This window comes from Antennarius striatus, chromosome 1, assembly GCF_040054535.1.
Source record: "Antennarius striatus isolate MH-2024 chromosome 1, ASM4005453v1, whole genome shotgun sequence".
Taxonomy (NCBI): domain Eukaryota; kingdom Metazoa; phylum Chordata; class Actinopteri; order Lophiiformes; family Antennariidae; genus Antennarius; species Antennarius striatus.
The window spans coordinates 31,012,031-31,029,895 of record NC_090776.1 but is presented as its reverse complement, the minus strand read 5'-3'; the positions used below and the strand labels follow the sequence as shown (position 1 = coordinate 31,029,895).

The following is a 17,865-nucleotide window of genomic DNA, read 5'->3' as shown; positions in this document are numbered from 1 at the left end:
TAACCAATCGTGGCGTTCTAGGAAATGACGTCACGATCAGTAACCAATGAGAACCGAGTTATGTGAATTGCGTTTCCTGCGACGGAGTTTGAATTTTCCAACGAGAACAACCCGAACAGAGAGAAGGAGACGCATCGCGCCCAAAGTAAGTGTCCCGTCTCCCACGTCCCGGTCCCGGTCCCGGTCGGGCTTCATGTCGGTCTTAAGATCCCACCTCCTCAGTCGGACTGAGGTTCTGACGGCAGCCGGTGGGGCTCGGTGGCGGGTTCGTTCCTAAACGTTTATCTAATGCTATCTGAAGGTTAGCTAAACCCTTCTCATCCGAGCTTAAAACGCGCTTCTGTGACGTCACCGCTCATGACTGGTTCCGTCCACCCGGGGAGGGGTTCCGTCCACCCGGGGAGGGGTTCCGTCCACTCGGGGAGGGGTTCCGTCCACTCGGGGAGGGGTTCCGCCCCGACGTGCGGGACCGACGAGGTGGAGATGAGCGAAAGCCGTTAACGCGAACTTGGGTGCCGGTCCGGTCGAGCAGCAGAAGTGATGGCACCCCTCTGGTCCTGTGCAGGGCTGCGTTCGCGTCAGGAAACAGCATTCATTAGTTTCAATCAGCATATTTATAAACGTTATAATTAACTAGCAATTAAATTGAATGTGGATTTAAGCTGATGTCTGTCCAGTCAGGGTACAAAACATGAGTTGGGCGGTGGAGGAGTGGAAGGATGGACTTCCAGGGAAAGCCCTGCAGAAGATCCAGGAGATGGAAGTCCAGCTGGACAAACTGAAGAAGGAGAAGACCCAGAAACAGTTCCAGCTGGACTCCTTAGAGGCTTCCCTGCAAAAACAGAAGCAAAAGGTCCGAAACTATAACATGTGATTGAAGTTAAAGTGAGTGCTGCTGGATCATTAATTTAACTAGAGAAATATGTCTGTGACCTCTTTTTCTTTTAGGCTGACAGTGAACGAACAGAAACCACTGCTTTGAAACGAGAGAATCAGTCTTTAGTGGAGTCGTGTGAGTCTCTGGAGAAAGTCCGTCAAAAAACCAGCCATGACCTGGTAGTCAAAGAGCAGCAGGTCAGTTCCAAGTGTTACCAGTAGGTTAAAGCCATATCTACTGTAAGTTATTGTTGCTTCAGTTTGATTGATTCAGCACAAAGTTTAAGTTATCACAAAATTATCATTTATGAGAATAAATACCTGTTCTTAATGTAGGTAAGATACCTGGAGGGTCAGCTGGATACCTGCAAGAAGACTATAGAACGACTGGAGCAAGAGCTTAAAAGGTACGTTTGTCGTCCGTAAAAGTGAATATTTACGTACGTAGAAAGTGGATTTACAAATATGCACAGCAAGGGTGATGTAGCACATTTTGACGGTTCTTCCACCTGCCCAGGTACAAGAGTGAACTTGATCGTTCTCAGTCTTCAGGCGGTTCCTCCTTGTCAACCTCCTCTTCCTCTGAGCTTCAGCCTTACACTACTCCACAGAAGAGTTTTCCTGCTCCTGCTCCTGTGTCAGCCTTCAAACAGAAGGGTAATTAAGTCTGTTCCAGGACCGTCTCCTGGACTAAATGCATGTCCTGTGGTTTAGTTTTCCAGCCATATTACTGGCAGTCAAGCTGATCTTCTTGTAAGTGTTCATGGTGTTGCTGTCTCCCAGTGTCTTCTTGAGACTTTGTAGAAGAGTCCAAAATGTGTGCCTGAATGACTGATTAATTTGTCAGTATATTCCGTCATAGTATTTGCATTTCTGTTTCATAGATAACAAATTTGAGGAGCTTCGAGAAAAATACAACCAGGAAGTAGAAGAAAGAAAAAGACTGGAATCTGAACTCAAAGTCCTTCAAATCAAAGTGAGTGAATCACTAACGATGTTTTCATGTTTTGTCTCTTTCTCGTCGCTTTGGTTCATTTTTCTCTTCTCTTTCAGGTGACAAATCAGTCCTCAGTCACTGTAAGCCATAAAGACATTGCCGCACGCCAAACTGGATCTTCCATATTCCCATGGCAGCAGCAGGATCAGACCCATTGTCGCCAGTCTCAGGGTGTAATGGAAACGCCTCTGAAGAGGCGGGGGACATCCCTGTGGGACGCACACGAGGAGACACCCATTAAAACCAGTCAGCGGGTGAGCTCTTCCAGAGCAGTGCAAAGTCCCAGTGGGTCCTCCCAACAGATGGAGCAACTGAAGGCCATCAACCAAGGCAAACCATGTTAACGTTTGTTTTTGACCACAGATCTGTTCGGTACCTTGTTGTTGAAATATCAAAGGGATTTTTATTTTTCCACAATTTATCGGATAGTCTGATCAAATTGAGCGACACAAGTTGAGTTTTTTGTGATTTCTCCATCAGAGCTGCGTGGTCGTGTGTTGGAGTTGGAGAGAAGTTTGTCCACACATGAGAAGGAAGTTCGTAGTCAAGCCTCCAAGCTGCAGGAACTGCAAACTCAATTGAACCAGGCCCGCAAAGACCTGACTGAGCGGGACAGAGACCTGAACAAGACCAGACATGAGCTGAGTCAAACCACAGATAAACAGCAGCAGGTTGAAACCAAGGTAGGGCTTCATGAGCGCAATGTTGTTTGTTCTATTTCTGCTTGATCATCGGCTCATCACAAGCACGACTGTTTGAAAAGGCTAGAAAAGAACTTTAAAAACTGTGCTTGTCCTACCCAGTGTTTGTCAGTAGAGCAGAAACTCAAACAGGTGACAGAGGAGATGAGCTGTCAGAGGCACAATGCTGAGAGCAGCAGACGAGCCCTGGAGCAGAAACTCAAGGACCACGAGAGGGACAGTCAGAAGGTGCAATGACCAATGACATCATTACAATCATTGTTTAGTTCATCAAACAATGCATAACAATTCATCAATTATATATTTTTTAACTGCATTTTATTATGTGTAGGATCTAGCCCAGTTGCAGAGTTCTCACCGTGCGCTGGAACAGCAGTTGGACCAGACCAGGACCAAGTTAACGCAAGAGATCCAACAGTCCAAGAAAGACTGCAGTATTCTGCAAGCTGACATGGAGAAGGTAGTGTTGTAAAATCTCTCCTCTCCTCTCCTCCTCATCATTTACTCACGTAGGTGTAAACCTCACAAGTCCCTGGATCACCTGAAGCTTCTCGTTCTTACTAATTCAGCTGTATTATTGGTTTCCGGTATTTTCAGCAGACACAAATGTTTTTGATGGCAGCTGTGGAAGCAGGAGTGACAGTTTGGATGTAATGGAATACAGTTCTGTCACGTTTCTCAGACTTTCTGCCCTGCTGTGTGCTTTCACGTTCTCATCTTATCCTTTCTAGATGAGTTTGCAGAAAAGGCAAACTGAGAAGGAGTTGGAGGAGCAGAAACAGAAACAGCTGAGATTGGAGCAAAGCCTCCAAGCCTGCCAGAGCAAAGAACAAGACATGCGGAGTAAAGTAGAGGTGGGATGCTTCTTGAAGAACATCAAGGACTGTAATTGTTATCATAGGCAATCATTTCAGTGCTACCAACAGGTCTTTACCTTTCATTGTGTTTTGCTGCCACTCATATTGTTTCTGTATTTCTTCATCTTTTCAGGAGCTGCAGAAGGAGAAGAACAGTACTGCTGTCCAGTTAGACCAGAGTCACAGGCGTCTGAGTCAAATGGAGGAGGAGAAAAGGAGTGCAGAACAGAGCCACAAACGCACCCAGGGATTAGTCGATGATCTAAAAGGTAAATTGGTGTAAAGACGTTCACTGGCAGTGGGCATTTAAGAAAATATCCGTTGCGTTTCTTATTTTCAAAGTGTTTTTCCTTTCCAGCAAAATCAGAAGGGCAGGCGGAGGAGGTGAAACGACTTCAGTCTAAACTGACGCAGCAAAATAAGACTTCAGCTCAGGAACTGGAAAGCATGAAGAAGATGATTTCAGACGCAGAGACCAAAAACGACCAGTAAACATAACTGTTCTTTAAATAGGAAAAAGGCTACATTAAGATGATAAAATGTAAGCTCATCTAAAACTTGATCTTCATTAGCTGGAAATATTTTGTCTGTGTTCATCATAGATGTCATAATGAGCTGACAAAACAGAAGCAAGAGGAAGAGAGGCTGACCAACAGACTAGCAGACCTGGAGAAGGAGAGCGTGGAGCTGAAGGCTAACCTCACCACGACTCAGAATGAGTGCAACCGACTGAAAGACGAACACCAAGTTCTGCTGCAGTGGAAGATGGAAAAGGAGACCTTGATTAATGAAACTGAGGCCGTGCAAAAGCACCTCACTGATAAAATGAATACACTGGAAAACAGTGTCATGTCACTGAATGAGGCTGCTAGTCAGCTTAAGGTAAAGGCCACTGGTTCCCAATGTAACGATCCAAATCATGAATTATAAGGCACTTTACACATTGTTTGGACATGTCTTTCATTGAATTTCTTTAGACTCAGCTTGTGAGTGTGGAGGGGGACAAGGCCTCTCTGTCTGCTCACGTTGACTCCTTGAAGGGAGAGCTCCTCAACAAGAGCACAGAGCTGGAGGAGAAGGAACACCAGTTAGAGGAGCTCCATTCTCAGTTGTCAGAGAATGGACAGAAACACACAAAAGACTTGGAAAATGTTGGTCTACAAATAACTCAGCTCGAAGCACAGGTGATTTACTGTATTGTATTTTAGAGGTGATCCCAGGTGTCAAGAAAACATAACTTGTAGGTGAAACTGGAGATCTTAACTGAAAATAAATACTTGATCTTGTGTGGGACTCAGGATCTCATCCTTGTTTAGTTGTCAAAGACATCGATAAACCTCTTTAAATTTCACTTTTAATCAGGTTTTTGTCTTGGAAACTCCAACAACACTTTGAAGTTTGACTAGAGCCACGCTCTTTTATGTGAACAGATCAAAGATGTAGAGCTGCAGTTACAAAAGGAGTGGAGGCGAGCAGAGCAGGCTGAGAGAACCAGCAGAGAGCTGCAGGACGAGCACCAGGCAGCCTTGGACCTGGTCTGCTCCAAAGACCAGCTGATGGAGTTGGGCCAATCAGAAATCAACCAGCTCAGAGAGAGCCTCGCTCAGGCCACTGCACGGCACGAGGAGCACAGTGCCAAGTGGGAGCTCTACTTCTTTTTCTTTTTGTTCATAATTTTTTTTTATACTTTAAGAATTATTTTTTCCAAAGTTTAGGTTTGTTTAGCAACCAGATCAGATGTTTAGATTTTGCCTTGCTTCACAGTGAACATTAAGTTAAATGTGTCCAAGAAAATACAGCTACAATAAAATATCGTAGTGTGATATGATGCTAGTATGACATGCATGTGTTTTTACTGATTCATGGTGGAGAAAATAAATGCTCTAAATTCCTCTTTGGTGTCTAATCTTCAGGCTGGCAGGAGAGAAGGCAGCCCTGCTGCAGCAATGTGAGAACAGTGTTTCAGCGAAGACGGAAGAGACTGAGCAGCTCAAGCTGCGATTGGAGGAGGCTCAGCAAGAGCTGCTGCTCACCAAGAACCGGGTCGGTTTCACCGGCTGCCACAGAAAATCACATTACAGATCATTTTCCACCAGCTGACTAGTGTCTCGTTGGCCCATTAACCAAAGGTAAATCTTCTGTTTATGATTCAGATCAGCTCCTTGGATCAGTGCCTGAAGGTCCAGGAACAACTGGGAGCTGAGCTGCAGAAACAAATAAAAATGCTGTCAGACGATGAAGAGGAGCACAGAAAAATAAATGAGAGGAATTCAGAAAAGATCCAACAGCTGGGGGAGGAGGTGAAGAATCTGCAGAGACAAACAGAAGAGAAGCAGAAGCAGCTCAGAGATGCAGAATCCCAGGTTTCTTCTCTGGAGAGACAAAAGGCTGAGCTGGAAAGTTCAGCTGAAGGCAAGAAGAAAGAGGCTGAGGTGAAATATTTCTCCAAAGGAATATCATTCAGTGATTTTGTTTCTTTTATTACTGCATTATAAATCAATTTGGCTGTATTTTAGCAATAAAGTAACATGAACCTGTTTCTTAAAAGGCCTTCCAGGCAGCTCAGGCTGAGAAGATCAGAAACCTTCTGGACCAAATATCCTCCTTAGAAGAGGCGCTTTCTGCGAGTAGAGATGCAGTGGCAGAGCTTTGGGTTTTGAGGAATGAATTGGACGTGGCCAACCAGTCCCATGCTGAGCTCAAGAAGACTGTGGAGGCTCTTGAGAGAAGTCACTCCTCCACCACTGAGATCAAGTCCAATTTGGAAAACACCCTGACTGAGAAGTCCAATATGATCTTCAATTTGGAAAGAGAAGTCAAAGACCTGACGGAGAAAATGAACCAAGAATCAGAGAGTCACGCTGTAGAGACTGAAAACTTGCTGAACATTGAGAAGCACCTCAAAGAGCGGCTTGAAGTTGCAAAACAGTCCGTCACAACGGCCAAAGGGGAACTGAGCTCTCGGCGTGAAGAGATCAAGACGATGAAAGCTACTCTGTCGGCTGCTTCACACGGTTTAACAGAGAGAGACAACACAATTCAGAGGTTAAAGGACAAGCTGAATGAAGTGGAGGCAGAGCAGGCCAAAACATCTGACCTTCTGAAGGAGAGGACGGTTGCTATGAACAAAATCAAGGTTGGTTTCTGACAATGTTTCACGCAGCAGAACCAGTTATTATATTTATGTATTCTCCAAATGAAGTGGGTTATTCTTTAATTATTTGTTATGTTGACTTCCAGGTGCAGCTGGAGATGCTTCAAATGGACCTGGAGGACAATGAGACGGCAATGACTTCTTTTGACGGTCAAGTGGAGGAGCTGAAGGGAACCGTAGCCTCACTGGAGGCTCAGCTGACCCAGAGTCAGATCCACATCTCTGACATGGAGGCCAGACTGGAGGAGAGCAATGCCCAGGTAGAGTCACTATCTCCCACTAAATAAACTAGCAGACACATTGTCATCACTCTTGGGTACCAGATTCTACCACATTTCCGTTAAAATGAAACGAGTCTAGCAGCAGAATTTATTGTTTAAAATTCAGGAACCAACTCTCCAGTTTATGAAGGAATAAAAATGCATCAAACCTGATTTCTTTTCAGGTCTCTGTCTTAGAAAGTCGTCTTGAGGAGGTCCTATCTCAGAACTCCATGTTGGAAACACAATACGACACTGCTAGGGAGGAGTTGACAGAAAGAAGCTGTGAAATTAGTCGTCTGGAAGAAGATGCTGTCAAACGAAGCCACCTGGAGGATATTGTTGCTACGTTGGAGGCAAAACTCAGTCAGACCAGAGAAGAACATGTGAAGTTGGAGACAACTCTCAGGGAAGCTATTGAGGATAAAGAAAATAACTTCAACCATTTTCTACAAGAGAAAAATAACCTTCAGACGGCTTTTAAACAGTTATCGGACGACAAGAAACACGTGGAAGCTGAAGTTATTCAGGGAAATGCACAGAGGAAGGAGCTGGAAGCGAGTCTCCACCAACTAGCTGAAGAGAACAGACAGCTGAAGACCAACATGGAGCGGTTAACTGGAGACAAACAGGAGATTGATCAAATGACTTCAGAGAAAAACAAAGCTGAATTTAGCCTGAAACAACTCACAGAGGAGAAAAGACAACTTGATGCTAACCTCCATCTGATCAACCAGGACAAATTCCAACTTGAAGCTCAACTAAGTGAACTAACCTCAGAGAAGAACAACACCATCGCTAACCTGAACAGAGTTATTCAGGAAAATCTTCAGCTGGAAGACCAGTGTAATCAGCTGACTGAACGGTCCGTCAGGATACAATCGAGTGTGGCTCAGGTAACGGAGGAGAACCTGAACTTACAAGAACTTGTGGAGAGGCGTGAGAAAGAGTTGAGTTCACTGAAAGAGGAGTACGGGTGCTCCCTCCTGTCCACACAGCAGGAGCTTCAGCGTGTCAAAGAGCAGCTGGAGATGACAGAGAAGACGTCTGTGGAGGAGAAGAGACAGAGGTATCCTCCATCTTCATCTCCTCCCACTTTGAAGAGTTACTGAGGTCAGATTCAAACATGACTTGTTGACAATTCTTTCCACAGCGTCCAAGAGTTTGAGAGGGAGCAGGAGCAGCTGCATCACAAGTTGGCCAGTTTGCAGAGGGAACTAGAGGATTTGAAGACGCAGTACGATTCTCTGCTGGAGCAGGTGGGCCAGCAGCACAGCTTCATACAGCAGCTGTCAGAGCTGCAGGGAAGTCACAGCTCAGGACAACGCATCACCCGCACACAATCAACTGATGGTGAGAATGATGGTGAGTGTTGTGTAGCTTTACACGAAACACTGCTAAAACTTACATTTAATTACATCTGCATAGAATTACCTGTGGTGGTTTCCTCAGAAGAAGCAGCGAGACCGAATGCTGCAGAGCTGGAACCTGATGTGAGAACCGCCTCCCTTCCAGTAGAGGAACAACTGAACCCTCTGCTGTCTGAGCCGGGTCAGCAGTTTGAAGAGGATCTGGGGTACAATCACATTCATTCAAAACAAAGCTTGTCTCTGTAGGACTGATTTATTACTTGGTGAACTGTACATCTCATTTCCCTCAGCCTTGATGGTGAGACAGAGATGGTCGTAAAAGAGAACGTCGTTAATCAGGAGAGTATCCAGGAGCGATCGGATGAAGAGACGGAGGCACGTGTTGCTGATGAGGAGGAGCGACAGCACCATCAACAGGTGAATATATGTTGAATTCAGTATATGAACATGATTTACAGGTGGTCTACATAATATACAGTACATGGAATGTCCATCTGTGTGACGTTAAATCTGATCTCCTACCCCCCAGTTTTCTGAGGATAGAACCAGTCCCACAAACTGTGACAGATCTGAAATCTGTGAGCCTCCTTTGCCATCTTCCTCTCCTGATGAGACCAGGCAGCGTAAATATTCAGGTATGTACATCTAATGGTGGTCATGAAGACACTTTCAACAATTGAGGATTGACTTGACTACCACGTTTTATTACTTTGTTTGTTGTAAACTGAGGAAATATTTTTTATTTTAGGAATTAAAGCTATAGGCCATCACATACTCCTTTAATATGCACTGATCTACGATCAAGGGTTGCATTGTGATTTACAGGAAGAATTATGAATCTTTTGGTTACATTGGTATTTAAAGACTTCTACATTCATTTAGTCTTTTAGTGACAGAATCATCCCACAAAACAGGGCTTGGAACCAGAATTTTTTTGCCAATCGGTTCGTTCCGAACAGAAAGTATTTTAAAGTTTCCGGTTCTACGTTCCACCCAAGAGCTGACGTTCCTGAACCGGTCAGAACAAAAAATGTATTCCTGGACCGGTTAATTTTTTTAATTTGATTTTTTTTTAATTTTATATACTGGTTTGATCCTCGAAGGGAAATTAAGACAGCACACTCTAGCTACTGATTACAAACGCATGCATACATGTGAGTACAGGCCCCTGTATCACACACACACACACACAAGGGGGCCTGTAGGCATGCAGGGGAGGTAGAGTGGCAGGCAGCTCCTTCTTGGTGCGCCTCAAATGAGCAATTTTTTTTTGTAAAGGGGACGGCACCTTGCTCAAGGGTGCCTCGGCAGTGCTCCGGAGATGAGCTGACACCTCCCACTGTCAGCTCACCTCCGGGTATATTTTGGGGGGGGCGGGAGCGGGAATCGAACCGCCGATCTTGAATCATAGGACGACCTGCTCTACCGCCCGCTTTACCACTGAGCCACTGCCGCCCCCAATAACGTTCCTTTGTAAATATAAATAGGTAGGTAGCTTTAGGACTTTTTCATTGGCAGTTAATGCAATTAGTTTACACACTGTAGATATGTCCTGACAGTAAACAGGACAACAGCACTGACCCAGTTACGGAACAGAGGATGGAGAATCAGGGAGACGGAGAAGCTGCAGCAGCTTATAATGCATCAAAGTTTCAAAGCTTCAAAGTTTCAGAGCAGAGTGTGAGGAGCTCAGACAATGACTTCATGTCTGAATCAAACATTTTTAAGATTGACAGACTGCAGTGTTTACCTGACATAAATATGATCGAGGTTGGGAGACTGCTGGTGGTGGGCATCAACTTCTCTCTCATCATGCATTGAGTGAATGGCAGGAAGTGAAACATGGGGTCAGATATTTTTTACAAGAACCAAAAAAAGGTATAAAGCGGTTCCTTTTATTTTGAACAACCGATTCTGTTCCAGAAAATTAAAACATGTAAAGTTTTTGCTTTTGTTTCCGTTGCTGGAAAATACAAAAAGTGTCTGGTTTCCGTTTTCGTTCCATGAACCGGTTTAAAGCCCTGCCCGCAGGAGACGACCTCGACAGCCACAAAGACGAGGTCACAACACCAGGAAAAGAACTCCAATATCTGCCTTCTGAGTTTGACTGGATGAAGTCTGACTTTGCACTGAGAATGGAGTTGACCTCGGAGCTGGAAGCTCAAGTTGAACACTTGGAGAAAAAAGTTGATGCAGCCGAGGAGACGGCTCACGCCGCGGTCTATAAGCTGAATGCTGCCTTAGAGGACAACAAAGGCCTTGCTGGCCAGGTAAGGGAAGGTGACTGTAGAATCCAGAGTTACTGATTGTCAATATTAGAAATTCAATGAAAGCTGATAGTAATATTGTGTCATCTTTAGTTGACACAGCTGTCAGAGGAACGGGAGACTTTGTCTCTTCAGCTGCAAACATCTAAGTGTCAGCTGGCTGATGTTATGGAGATGTTGGAAGGACTCGAGATGGCCAAAGGTGAACAGAGTTCACACACTTACAGGTTGGAACTCTTGTCCAGGGGATGTTGATCACCGTTTCCGTTGTTCTCTAGGTGGTTGGGATGAGAAATTCCTTCAGCAGGAGAGTGAGCTGAAAAGGGTTCGTTCTGAGAAGAACAACTTGGAGCAGCACATTCTGGACATGGAGTCTGAGCTGGAGACCCTGCAGGAGGAGGGGGCCAAAGTCAAGAGCGAGCTGGAGACCCAGAGAAGGAATTGTTCGTGTTTGGATCAGCAGATAGAGACGCTCACGACCGAGGTGAGTACCCGTCTGTAACGTTCAGAAATATCAGAATACTACTGAAAACACACAGCGCCCCCTCGTTCTTTGTGGTCAATGCGTTCCAGGAACCACACGCAATTGAGGAGTCCACGATCGAGATCGCAATCTATTTATTATCTACGGTTTTTAAACGTTTCTGAACCCCCCCATCCTGATATTAAACCACCTTCTATCTATCACCTTTAAAACACTGATCGACTGTTTAAAGCACATCGGTGTCTCAACCGAGTGCACTACCGGATGCTGCCAGCCAATAGAATGCGTGTACGGTATCACATGACTGCCTACTAATGATGAGCTGACGTCGCGAGCGTTGCTGCCGAGGGCTCACTGTACGTGGATCTTGGGTCAAGCGATGGGTTAATGACTACTCGGTCATTGTGTCGTCGTCATCCTCACCGATTCCCAGGCGATGCAGCTGAGAGCTGAACTCGTGTCCTGCACTGAGGAGCGAGATGACCTGAACCAGTCTCTGAATCGATGGAGAGACAAGGTCCACAGTTTGGAGAAGACCAACTGCGACACGAGGAACCTCATTTCCATTCTGGAGGATGACATTAGAGCAGGGAGGAAGGAGTACGAAGCCCTGCAGAGCAGCACCGACAAACTGGAGGTGGACAGACAACAGGTACGTTTGTAGCCCCTTCATAGTTTGTGTTGATCAGGTCAGGAAAGGATTCTCAAAACTTCTTTTCTCATCCACCGAAGCTTTTGGACCAGGTTCAGGTGCTGGAGCAGGTGCTGTCCCAGCAGCGTGGAGAGAGGGAGGAGCTTATAGGGCAGCTGGACAAAATTACAGAGGACCGCACATCAGCCAATCAGAACACTGAGACCATGGCTGGAAAGATACAGGTGGGTACGAAGTACCAAGACTGGAGTCTGTTTGCTCTTCATTCTTGGGTGACAAACTGGACTCTTCAGGACCTTTAAACAGTGAGTCCTCCTGCTGTCCCCACAGGCCTTACAGGGAGAAGTGGGCCATCTCTCCCAGTCACTGGAGGCCTCTCTACTGGAAAAAGGAGAGATTGCCTCCCGTCTGAATTCAACACAGGATGAGGTCCGGCTGATGAAGACGGGTATAGAAAAGCTTCAGGTACGCATCGAGTCAGATGAGAGGAAGAAGAAGAAAATGGGAGAGCTTCTGAAAGGTGAGCCTTCGAATCCTTTGAACGTTTAGAACCTCTGCTTTTGCGGGTTGGTCATGGCCTTAGTGTGACTTTCCCTCCTTAGCTGCCCAAAGAAAGTCTGACTTCCTGCAAGATCGCATTGATTCCCTGGAGCGCGAGCAAGAAGATGTAGAGCATCGTCTAGAGGAAGCTGTGCTGCAGGTATTCTGTTGTACACATTAAAATGCCACAAAAACAACGGTTTATTTTTACCGCTGTAACTTAATCTTGTCTGGATATAATTCACTTGTAAGGTGGCTCGAACCAGAAATTTGCTAACCTTGTTTTTTGCCCTTCTGCAGGCTGAAGCAGACAAAGCTGAGCTGGAGGAGGAAAAGAGAACGGTATGGAAATATTCATTTGTGTTTGGGAGTCTGAGAGCCTTTTCCAGGTTTTCATAATGTTGTAAACCATGACAGGAAGCCATATATATTAATCCAATATGTTAATATGTCCATCCTATTTTTCTACTCCACCCTATGCTTTTTTTAGGTGGAAGAGGATAAAAGAGAACTCAGTGACAAACTATCTCAGGTTTCTGCTTCTCTGGAGAACCTGAGATCTGAGAAAGAATGCATTGAGAGAGAGCTGGAGACAAGAAAGAGAGAGATAGAAGAACTGAAGGCTGCTAAGGAAGAGCTGGAGAGGGCTGTGGTGGACAGAAGAGAGGCAGAGGACCAACAGAGAAACAAGGTGGAAGAGCTGGAGAAAGGAATGAGAGAGGAAATGGACAGAAAAACAAGAGAAGTGGAGGAGCTTCATGCACGACTGGAAATCTCTCAGCAAAGAGAAATCTCCTTCAAACAGGAGAGTGAGGAAACAAAAGAGGAGAAAGACAGGATGGAGTCTCTGCTGTCAGAGATGGAGAAAGAGAAAGCAGGTCTGCAATCTTCTGTGGAGGAGTGGCAGACAGAAGGACAAAGACTCAGCTCTCAGGCCAAGGAGTGGGAGAAAGAGAAAAACAAGCTGAGGTTCAGCATTGAGGGCCTGGAAGAGGAAATTAAAGAGCTCAAAATAAACATAAAGACAAAAGAAGAGAAGGAAAAAGAACAGGTGGAAGTAAATCGATGTCTGGCGGAGGAAGGGGAGACGTTACACTTGACCCTGCGTTCACTTGAGAAAGAGAGAGAGAACCTGCACTGCTCTCTTCTGTCTGTAGAAGGAGACAAAGAAAGACTAGAGCAAGAAAAAACGGCATTAACCGATGAGAAAGACGAGCTTCATTCTGCCCTCGGCTTGATAGAAAAGGAGAAATACGACCTTCAACAACACTGTTCTTCATTAAAACAGGAGAAAGAAAGAATAGAGGAGGAGAAACAGAAGCTTCAGTCTTCGCTCTCTCTGGCTGAACTGGAGAAAAACAACTTGTCTTCAGCTCTTTCTTCAGTGGAACAAGAGAAGAAAAGGGCAGAAGAGGAGAAGGAGAAAGTCAAAGAAGAACGAGAGAGCCTTCAGTCTACAGTCACCTCCATGGGGAAGGAAATGGAAATATGCAAACTGTCTGTTGCAAAGATCAATGAGCAGGTGTGCATGCAGTTTGCTTTTAATTGTTTGTGTCATCTTCATGATGGATTTTGAAGGAACCTTCAAAAGAACGACGATAAAATGTCTCGGTGTGTTTCCTCCCCACAGCTGTCAGAGCTGGCCTCTCGTGCCGCTCGTCTGTCCAAAGAAAGAGACTCTGCCCTGGGCAGGATGAGTATATGGATGAAGACCTGCAAACAGCTGGAGCAAGAGAAGCAAGTGATGCTAAGCAGCACAGGTGAGAAACTGTTGCATCAACTGGATGACTTTAGGGGAAAATTCAGACATGCACCAATGTTTTCAAAAAAAAAAAAAGTAAAATAATAATTGTAGACAGGAAGCCGAGGAGTAGTATGAAGAATTTGTCTGAAAGCGGGCCGGTGTAGAGCAGAGAAGGGCTTAATGGAACTCTGCTTTCCCTTTGTAAATGTTAATTTATGTGCACCATAAACGCATGCATGTGTTCTGGAAACAGAAAGTACAACAGAAAGCACTTTTTTTTGTTACAGCTGATGGAAAGGGCTGTGAGGAGGAGCTGACAGATGTGAACCAGCTGAAGATGGAGGAAGAGGAGAGGAAGAAACAGGTGGAAGACTTGAAGACTGCCCTTCAACGCAATAAAGTAGAGGCAGAAACGAACAGACAGAAGGTGGAAGAGCTTAAGACCGCTCTGGAGGGAAGAAAGAAGGAGTTGGAAGAGAAAAATGGAGAGCTGGAGAAGATGGAGAGAGAATTAGATGAACTAAACAAACTCCTGGATGAGAAGAGCAGGGAGGCTGATGACAGTGTGGATAAATACTGCAGCCTATTGGTTAAAGTGCACAAACTGGAAGAAGCCAATGATGCGCTGACGACCCGGCTGGAGCACCTCACCGCGAGTCAAAGCGGCGCTCAACACCGGCGCTCAATGAGGAAATCTCTCTCCAAATGTCAAGAAGACAAACTGGATGATAACAGCGAGAACACGAGTCCCTCCACGCCCAAGAGGTCTCCTCAGGGTTCATCGTCAGGGAAACGCAGTCACCGTGACGTCAACGGTACAGACGGTGCACAGGAGGCCCTGCACAACCTGACAAAGAAAATCAAGGCCAACACAGTGACCTCTCCCAGACCCAGAAGTGAACAGGAGGAGGAGGAATTCAGACCAGAGGGTCTCCCTGAGCTGGTGCAGAAAGGTGAGTGTTGGGTGGTATTTGGATGAGGGCGCACCCCCACCAAAGGATGGGACAACCTGTTGTGTTGTTGTTGGTTTGAGGTCCGTAGTTGGAACTCATGTTTGTGGAATAGAGTGTTTAACGCTTCATAACATTCAGCCTATAACTTTCTCCAGACCCTCCTCAGCTTTAAAAGGAGATACAAAAGGGAGAACACGACTTTCTAGTTGTTTTTTTTGTCCTCAGTTGCTGTAGTGAAAAAAGTATTGACACTTGTTTCTACCCACACAGGGTTTGCTGACATCCCTCTGGGCGAGGCCAGTCCATTCATCATGAGGAGAACCACAGCGAAGCGCTGCAGCCCTCGACTGGCCGCCAGACAAACTTTCCCCATGTCTGCCCCTGAGGGAAAGGTGAGCAGCAGCTTCAGGCTCCTGCCCCAGAGCCCAAGGGGCTTCCTGGGCTCAGTGCGCCTCAGAGAGCCAAATCAATTATCATCGATAGATTTCATTTCACTTTATATTCATCATCAATGATCGTTTTCAATAAGCTTTTTGAAAAAACTAAACAAAATTAAATTTGGTTGAATATAACCTCTTTATTCTGAATTAGTCCAATGTATTTCACATATAAACAACTTAATTTATGTAAGTATTAATATTAATGTTCTATCATAACCTAAATGTATTAGACTAGTAAACATTCTCATGCTCACACACAATCACACACTAATGCTCGCCTGTCCTCAGTAGTCGGCTCTAAAACATGCACGTATTTGATGGCCTCAAACATGTCAGATATCCCGACCCCGTCACGCCTAGGTCCGTCTACACTGCTGATGGCATCAGTCCAGATGGCCTGAATCAAAGGTGATGTAGCCCATCTGAGTTTGGGCTCAGCGAGGTCCAGAGGAAAAAACGTCTCAGTCACCTGCTTGACCCACTTTTACACGCACCCACTTACACTCTCACGTGTGTTCCCGTCATCCTCCACAGGTGTTGGAGACGATCGCCGTCCAGAGTCCCCCTGCAGACGTCTCCAACAAGAGTCGTCTCTCCCAAACGACGCCAGAACACAAGGGGAAACCCGCCATAAAAGAACAAACTCAAACAGACTGTCATGTTCAGTAGATCCGTGTTCTCTCACGTGGCCTCTTTCTGTTCGGTATATTAAATAAAATGTGCAAATAAAGCCAAATGAGAGACGTCACCTTTTAAAGGATTGCGTACCCAGACTGATTGTCCTCAGCACGACTTTATACTCCGCTTTAATGAACACGTCTTTCTGATGCATTTTAAAATGACTGAATGCACAGTTTTCTCATTTCCCTGTTTCTCTTTCTTTTTATCTTTGTACTTTACTTTCATTGTCTGTAGCAGTGAATTCATAAAGTTTTATTTCTTCGTTCTAGGAATGTGTAACATTAACGTTTGTATGTAATGAATGCCATACACCTATGTCCTCGCTAAAATCTCCCTTTTTCCTCATGGCAGTTTAGATTTTAGAGATTTTTCTGTTTTGTTTTGGACTTTTTCTTTTCTTTCTTGGTGACATTAGGAACAAATGCTGAAAGCTGGTCTCTATTGTCACTTTCTGTCGTTTTAGGTCATATTATTGTAAATAACTGATACCAAATAGTTTCACTAAACCATTTTCTACTGCTTAATGTGTCTTGTCATTGTTGCATTGTGTGAAGTGGATTACGTACAGTACATTCTGCCTCCACAGTGAGGAGAGCACGAGTCATGTCCTGAAAGATGCTGGACCTCAGAGTGCAGGGCTGGAACCCAGAACTTTATTTCACACCTCAACTTTTTATCTTTGTGTCATTTTTCAGCTGTATTCAAAGTCACAAAATCAGCTTCAGTTTTATTTCCCTTAACAAAAGTGTTTCATAAATTCAACTCTTTCACAGAAAATATTGACTTTTTTATATTTGTCTTTATCCTCATTTAAAAAATTACATACCCTTTGAATCTTAAAGGATATAAGTCATTATTGTGCAGGTGATTAATGCGAACGGCACAAATTTTCTCGGTGGTGATTTGTGATGACATTGTGAACATCTGCTCAGAAATATTAAACTGCTGTGTGAAGCCAATCAGCAGTGAACTGGTCTGTGTGGGAAATGGCCAAAAACAGTCATCTGAAAAACGGTCGCCATCCATCCGTCCATCCATCCATACATCCATCCATACATCTATTTACTTGTCTGGTTTGTGGATCACGGGTCTGCTGGAGCCTATTCTAGTTGACTACATCCCTGATAGGACTCCAGCTCATGGTGAGGCTGAAATCATCACTAAAAGTAAAGTTCTTTTTTAATAGATATGTGCAGAGAATGATCAGCCGTGTGCGAACGAAATATTTCTATGGATTCATCTCATTGATGAAATTAAAAACACTGCAACCACTGGTCATGTATGAAATCATGAGCAGTCAGAACGCGCTTTTAGTGGAAACAAAATATTACATCGGTATCAATGTTTGTACTTATTTCTTTATGCTAGAGTGACAAAAGGAACAAATGAGAGAGGAGCTGATGTCAGATGTAATTAGGGGGGGGGTTCTGTAGGTGAATCCTCATAATATGTTTAACAAACACTGCTGTACATCAATAGTATTGATAATCCCTGCTGGTGCTGTGATGTTAGCATCCTAGTTATTGATGTGTGCTGACCTTTTGACCTCTTGCTCTTCTTGAGCCTGGTGTGGACACTTTTAACTCAGACAGACCAGACGCTCATCAGTTTCTTATTAGATTTCTCTTTCCGTCGCTGTCACGTACTCTCTCTCCCTTTCTCTTTGCCAGGCAGTAAGTGAGGGAGCAGCAAGGCATGCTGGGTTATGGGAACAGCGAGGAAACTACACGGTCACACACCTCAGAGCGGATAAGGTCCTACTGTGATGTCTCTGGCTGGAGCTTTTAGCGGAAGCTGTGGTGCCAGAACCAACTCTGGATGAGGAGACGGGAAATGAGCAGATGGGTCTACTGAGCTGTTATCACTGTGTGTGTGTGTGTGTGTGTGTG

General features: G+C 44.9%; 1 protein-coding gene across 2 annotated transcripts; it reads left to right on the top strand.

The window, feature by feature from the left end:
• The first annotated feature begins 96 nt into the window (after positions 1 to 96).
• On the top strand, positions 97 to 16,716 carry cenpf (centromere protein F). 2 transcript variants are annotated; one of them, XM_068321485.1, is made up of 38 exons: positions 97 to 145; positions 678 to 853; positions 949 to 1,074; positions 1,213 to 1,283; positions 1,394 to 1,533; positions 1,761 to 1,852; positions 1,930 to 2,203; positions 2,354 to 2,556; positions 2,677 to 2,802; positions 2,906 to 3,034; positions 3,306 to 3,428; positions 3,565 to 3,700; positions 3,790 to 3,919; positions 4,034 to 4,313; positions 4,409 to 4,615; positions 4,862 to 5,070; positions 5,345 to 5,474; positions 5,585 to 5,863; positions 5,980 to 6,567; positions 6,672 to 6,845; positions 7,031 to 7,914; positions 7,999 to 8,198; positions 8,274 to 8,421; positions 8,506 to 8,632; positions 8,745 to 8,850; positions 10,235 to 10,485; positions 10,576 to 10,684; positions 10,761 to 10,966; positions 11,400 to 11,618; positions 11,699 to 11,842; positions 11,949 to 12,138; positions 12,221 to 12,318; positions 12,459 to 12,500; positions 12,649 to 13,680; positions 13,789 to 13,918; positions 14,190 to 14,855; positions 15,126 to 15,247; positions 15,830 to 16,716. In XM_068321485.1, the coding sequence occupies exons 2-38, from the start codon at positions 692 to 694 to the stop codon at positions 15,962 to 15,964; spliced, it is 8,388 nt and encodes a 2,795-aa protein (XP_068177586.1). In that variant the 5' UTR covers positions 97 to 145; positions 678 to 691; the 3' UTR covers positions 15,965 to 16,716. The 2 variants fall into 2 exon arrangements, with proteins under 2 accessions (XP_068177586.1, XP_068177595.1); XM_068321494.1 differs by having other exon boundaries at positions 7,999 to 8,210; positions 8,298 to 8,421.
• Positions 16,717 to 17,865: the final 1,149 nt, after the last annotated feature.

Bases quoted from the DNA above. Each gene is read 5' to 3' on its own strand.
- cenpf (XM_068321485.1), top strand. From the start codon at position 692: ATGAGTTGGGCGGTGGAGGAGTGGAAGGATGGACTTCCAGGGAAAGCC. The intron at 3,920-4,033 runs GTAAACATAACT...TGTTCATCATAG, and splicing joins GCAGAGACCAAAAACGACCA to ATGTCATAATGAGCTGACAA. The intron at 11,843-11,948 runs GTGGGTACGAAG...CTGTCCCCACAG, and splicing joins CCATGGCTGGAAAGATACAG to GCCTTACAGGGAGAAGTGGG.